The sequence below is a fragment of the Ailuropoda melanoleuca genome, chromosome 1 (assembly GCF_002007445.2).
Source record: "Ailuropoda melanoleuca isolate Jingjing chromosome 1, ASM200744v2, whole genome shotgun sequence".
Classification (NCBI taxonomy): Eukaryota; Metazoa; Chordata; class Mammalia; order Carnivora; family Ursidae; genus Ailuropoda; species Ailuropoda melanoleuca.
The window spans coordinates 181,258,932-181,265,065 of NC_048218.1; the positions used below are offsets into that span (position 1 = coordinate 181,258,932).

The 6,134-nt window shown below is 39.7% G+C and overlaps 1 protein-coding gene across 1 annotated transcript in view; it reads left to right on the forward strand.

The window, feature by feature from the left end:
* Positions 1-226: 226 nt before the first annotated feature.
* The window catches only part of LSM8 (LSM8 homolog, U6 small nuclear RNA associated), a gene marked incomplete at its 5' end in the record, with an annotated part of 9,574 nt that continues 3,666 nt past the window's right edge, over positions 227-6,134 (forward strand). The window contains 2 exons of the mRNA XM_034645640.1: positions 227-398; positions 1,566-1,606. Of these exons, the coding sequence (XP_034501531.1) occupies positions 227-398; positions 1,566-1,606 (213 nt within the window). The remainder of the gene's footprint in view (positions 399-1,565; positions 1,607-6,134) is intronic.

The window sequence follows — 6,134 nt, forward strand, 5'->3', positions numbered from 1 at the left end:
TTTCCGCCAGTGACTTCTACCACACTGCCTTTCACTCCAGTAGAAAACTCGCTCTCCCACCTTCAGGAAGTTTCTTCCTTCTTTTCCGCCTCCTACTCGCTTTTGTCACGCTGGGAGGCTGAGACCGCCGACCGGAAAAACACTGCGGAAACACAGTACGCACGCGCACTAACTCGCCAGCCTTTTGCCTCTCAAGAGTGGTTGGCCGGTTTCTTTCAATCTCTGACTGGCCCAGACTACGGTGCTGTACTCTCGCGATACTTGCTGCCGCCAGTCGGCGGGAGCCTCTGCCCATTCCTGGCGGGCCTTTTTAGCTCCAGTTGTCGCTGCTGTTCCTGTGTTGCCCAGAGCGGCCGGGCCGAGCATCATGACGTCTGCCTTGGAAAACTACATCAACCGTATCCTCGGGCCGGCTGCCGCGGGCATCAGCCGGAGCCCTGGCGAAGCCCGGGTCCGCATTGGAGAGGGCTGGTGCTGGAGAGTCCGGGGGTCGGGATCGGCGGGCGGTTGGGATGCCCGGCCACTGCGGGGCCTGGGCTGCGGGTGAGGGGCTTAAGGACCTGGGACCCACCAATCCCATTCCCGGGGCTGGAGCCCGCCGCTCCTGGGGGCTCAGGGCGCCTTTTAATTTTAACCTAAAAAAAACAAAACAGAACAATGTGATTATTCCGAACTTTTCCCTGTCTCTATAGAAATCAGCTTTCTGTACCTCCATACTACCCTAGGGCATATACGTTCACGTTTGGGAATAAGGTCAACGGTCGTCCTAGCGGCGAGGAGGGTCTTGCAACCCAAGAATTTGTCTTATTCATAGGCTTTGCTCATTGTTCGAAGATACCAAAAACTTGAAAGATGGTGCACAAGTTGAATTTCTGCCCCTTTACCATGTGAAGCCTCAACTCCTTTGTTGATAGAATGAAAATAATGCTTGCTGTTGTAATTGATCCTCACGAAGGGCAAATAACTTATAAAACCCCGTGTGAAGTAACGTACCCTATAGAAGTACCATTTTAAAATCTCAGGACAGAAACATTGCATTGCTCTCATGTATAAATTTGGGACAAAGGTGACATCCTAAAGGCTTAATGATGCAAGCATATTGGCACCTTGTGACATTGACTATAGCTTCTTTTTTGAATTCCAGAGGCCAGGTCCTGGAAGAAAGTGTCTTACAGCGCTTGAAAGCATTCAATATTGATTAATTTAGCACTAATTCAATTTTCCTTTTAGAGATGAAGGGATAGGTTTAGGAAGGGGGAAAATGTCTTGCTCCAAACCCTATGGGGAGCATGCCCCAGCGAAAAAGGGTACCAAACATCTCCCCCTTACAACTGATCATGTACAGAAAGGGATTTTCTTTTTCTGTTCCCTGTTTTAATTGCATAATTATCACAAGGATCTGAGGAAGTTAGAAACTTAAGGATATGTTGTGAATGTAGTGGCTGTGCTAAGTAGTTGCGTCTTAATTCTCTCACCTTTTTCCTAGTAATTCAAACCATTTCCTTAGGAGATCCCAAGTTTTCATTTTTATTCCCTGAGAATGCTTTCCTTGATTCAGTTATCAGGAACTGTTGCAGTTATAACTTCTGACGGAAGAATGATTGTGGTAAGTATTAAGCGTGTCCATTCTCTCCTTGTAAGCTTATTGGTTGTAAATTTTATGTAAAACTTTTGATCTCTAATGTCTAAGCATCACAGTACACCTGCATTGGGGTTTTGTTATGATTCAACTCTAACAAATAGCTGCTGATCCGTAACAACTTCACTAATTAACGTTGGGTGTAATTTACATAGAAAGCTTCTAGGAGTCAGGATGAATAATAGATTTTATCCTCAGAGAGCTTCTAGTCTAGTGTTCAGACATCTGTCTGTATTTTATATTTATCTTCCTCTTCCTTTTTTTTAATTTCCTTCCCCATTCAGTGCTCTGACATTCACCACACGAATCATAGTTTTTTTGAAAATTTGTGTATGCCTCTTAGAAACTTCTTTATGGTTTAGATACTACATATGTAGAAAAATGAACGTTTAGGGCTTGTATGGTGTAAATATACTTTCAGTATATGTAGTTTGTAGGACCTCCGTTTTCTGTAGGACAAATGATGATGATTGACTCTACTTTTATTTCATCTCATTGTCCTTTTATCACAGTATCCCCCTTTTAATTCTGGAAAAATTCTTGGATTCTCTCCTTGATCTGTTCTTGACCTGAGGAATTTATTTCAGGATTTTTTTTTAAGATTTTATTTATTTATTTGACAGAGATAGAGACAGCCAGCGAGAGAGGGAACACAAGCAGGGGGAGTGGGAGGGGAAGAAGCAGGCTCAAAGCGGAGGAGCCTGATGTGGGGCTCGATCCCATAACGCCCTGAGCGGAAGGCAGATGCTTAACCGCCGTGCCACCCAGGCGCCCCTATTTCAGGATTTTTGGCTACTTAATTATTTCTTCACTTATAATTCATACATTGCTTGCTTTCAGAAAAGTTTCAAAGCTGTTAAACTTTCTCTATTTTCTAACTGTATCTAATTCATTTATTTTAATTTTACCATTCTGCCGTTGTTTTTCTTTCTTTGCTTTAATTATTGTGATTTTTCTTTCTTTGCTTTAATTATTGTGATTTTTCTCAGTGGGTCCATAAGTGACTATTATCAAAGTGTTAGACTTAGCCATTTGTTTAAATGTATATCATGTACCAGGCACTTTACATATATTTATCACTTAATCTTCAATACAGTTCTGTGAAAAATTATCCCTGAATTTGAGGTTTATCACTTAATCTTCAATACAGTTCTGTGAAAAATTATCCCTGAATTTGAGGTTAGGAACCAGACTCAGAAAAAGTGAATCACTTTCTCAGAGTCACTTAGATTTAAACTGGGATTTAAATTCAACTTGACTCCAAAGCTAAGGCTAGTCACCTTGCTTCCTTCTTAATCAAAAGAACAGTCTTTTCTTTTTAGGCACCTTAGTGTATTTTGTCAAATAAGGACAGTTTGAAATATTTTTATCTCACCTTACACTTTAAGGCACCTATTACTATTAACAGACATTTGCAAATAGTTCATTTTGCGAAAACCTCATATTTAAATGTTCCTATTTTGAACAGGATAGATAATAACTTTGAGAATTAATTTAACTTTACAGAAGAAAGAAAATTATTTTAAAAGAGCATTTTGAGTACTGAAGTTAAGTTGTTCTGTATTTTATTGGCACATGGCTCGCTTGGGTAAAATGACGTCAAGAGGCTGTGTCAGGGTATGTTAACAACTATACTAATTAGTTTAGTAAATATCCCATATTTTGTTTCTCTTCCAAATTCTAGGTTATCATTTTCTCTTTATTGTATTTTGATTTTACATATTTTGATTTTCAAAACATGTAACAGTTTAATAGTGAGCTTCAGAGAATTAACCAACCAAAACTAATGTAAGTTGATATTTCTTCAGAAACTTGAACAGCATCTGAGCTACTGTGTTGTGCTAGACCCATATCTTCCTTTATTCAAAACCAAGATTCTCCCATAATATTTTCTCTGAATATTTCCTTCAAGTTCTGGTTCTAATAATTGCAATCATATTCATATCTACCTTACTGGATTTTGGGAAGATTAAGTAAATACATGCGAGGCCCATAGAATACTGGCCCATGGAACACTTAAGATAGTAAGTACTCATTAAGTGTTAGCTGTTACTACCAATTGAAGTTTGTATGTATTTATGGCACTGATTTGAATCTCTGAAGAATGGTAAATTATATTTGTTTGTTCATAGTAGTATATAATATAGTAGTTCAGTGGTCTGGCCCTGAAGCTAGCCTTTTGTGTTTCAAGACCTAGCTCTGCTACTTTCTACTCATGAAACCTTGAGAAGTTACTTAACATCTCCGTGCCTCAATTTTTCTTCTCTGAAGTGGGAGTAACTACTGTGTATCTCAAAGGATAAAAATTATTTGAGATACTGTGTGCAGTGTGTTTAGCACAGGGCTTGGTACTAGTGTGTAGCATGAAGTGATTCTGTTACATTGCATGGCTGGTATATATGCTTCCCCCTTTTTATATGTTTATATAGTTTGCCTTTAAATTTCATTTGTTTTAGTCTGTGTCTCATGTTAGCGCCTGGACTATGTGGGCTTTTATGCTGCCTCCTTACACTAGTACATAGGTGTCCTTCGTAACTGAACAACTCTACACCCTAGTCAGTTGTGTGGTGGTTTTTTCTCTGTCTTAAAAAACGAAGAGGGAAGTTTTGTTTCCCTACTGTTGGTTATAAAGAGGTATTCTATTTTATAATGGATTTATATTTAAAAGAAGTACTTTTTTTTTTTTGCCCTTTTTTTTTATTATTATATTCTGTTAGTCACCATACAGTACATCCCCGGATTCCGATGCAAAGTTCGATGCTTCATTAGTTGCGTATAACACCCAGTGCACCATGCAATACGTGCCCTCCTTACTACCCATCCCAGTCTATCCCATTCCCCCACCCCCTCCCCTCTGAAGTCTTCAGTTTGCTTCTCATAGTCCATAGTCTCTCATGTTTCATTCCCCCTTCTGATTACCCCCCCTTTCTTTATCCCTTTCTTCCCCTACCAATCATCCTAGTTCTTATGTTCCATAGATGAGAGAAACCATATGATACTTGTCTTTCTCTGCTTGACTTATTTCACTTAGCATTATCTCCTCCAGTGCCGTCCATGTTGCAGCAAATGTTGAGAATTCGTTCTTTCTGATAGCTGAGTAATATTCCATTGTATATATGGACCACAGCTTCTTAATCCAGTCATCTGTTGAAGGGCATCTCGGCTCCTTCCATGATTTGGCTATTGTGGACAATGCAGCTATGAACATTGGGGTGCATATGGCCCTTCTCTTTACTACGTCTGTATCTTTGGGGTAAACACCCAGTAGTGCAATGGCTGGGTCATAGGGTAGTTCAATTTTTAACTTTTTAAGGGACCTCCACACTGTTTTCCAGAGTGGCTGTACCAACTTGCATTCCCACCAACAATGTAGGAGGGATCCCCTTTCTCCACATCCTCTCCAACAATTGTTGTTTCTTGCCTTGTCTATCTTTGCCATTCTAACTGGCGTAAGGTGGTATCTCAGTGTGGTTTTGATTTGAATTTCCCTGATGGCTAATGATTTTGAACATTTTTTCATGTGTCTGTTAGCCATTTGTATGTCTTCATTGGAAAAGTGTCTGTTCATATCTTCTGCCCATTTTATGATTTGTTTATTTGTTTCTCGTGTATTGAGTTTGAGAAGTTCTTTGTAGATCTTGGATACCAGTCCTTTATCTGTGGTGTCCTTTGCAAATATATTCTCCCATTCCGTGGGCTGTCTCTTAGTTTTTTTGACTGTTTCCTTGGCTGTGCAGAAGCTCTTTATCCTGATAAAGTCCCATAAGTTCATTTTATCTTTTATTTCTCTTGCCTTTGGAGATGTGTCGTGAAAAAGGTTGCTCTGGCCGATGTCATAGAAGTTGTTGCCTATGTTCTCCTCTAGAATTTTGATGGATTCCTGTCTCACATTGAGGTCTTTCATCCATTTGGAGTTTATTTTTGTGTATGGTGTGAGAGAGTGGTCAAGTTTCATTCTTTTGCATGTAGCTGTCCAATTTTCCCAGCACCATTTATTGAAGAGACTGTCTTTTTTCCACCGGATGTTTTTTCCTGCTTTATCAAAGATTAGTTGCCCAAAGAGCCGAGGGTCCATTTCTGGGTTCTCTATTCTGTTCCATTGGTCGATGTGTCTGTTTTTGTGCCAGTACCATGCTGTCTTTGTGATCACAGCTTTGTAGTACAGCTCGAAATCCGGCATTGTGATGCCCCCAGCTTTGTTTTTCCTTTTCAACAGTTCCTTGGAGATTCGGGGCCTTTTCTGGTTCCATACAAATTTAAGGACTATTTGTTCCAGTTCTTTGAAAAATGTCCTCGGTATTTTGATCGGGATAGCATTGAAAGTGTAGATTGCTCTGGGTAGTATGGACATTTTAACTATGTTAATTCTTCCAATCCATGAGCATGGAATATTTTTCCATCTTTTTATGTCTTCCTCAATATCTTTCAAAAGTGATCTATAGTTTCTAGCATATAGGTCCTTTACGTCTCTGGTTAAGTTAATTCCAAGGTAACG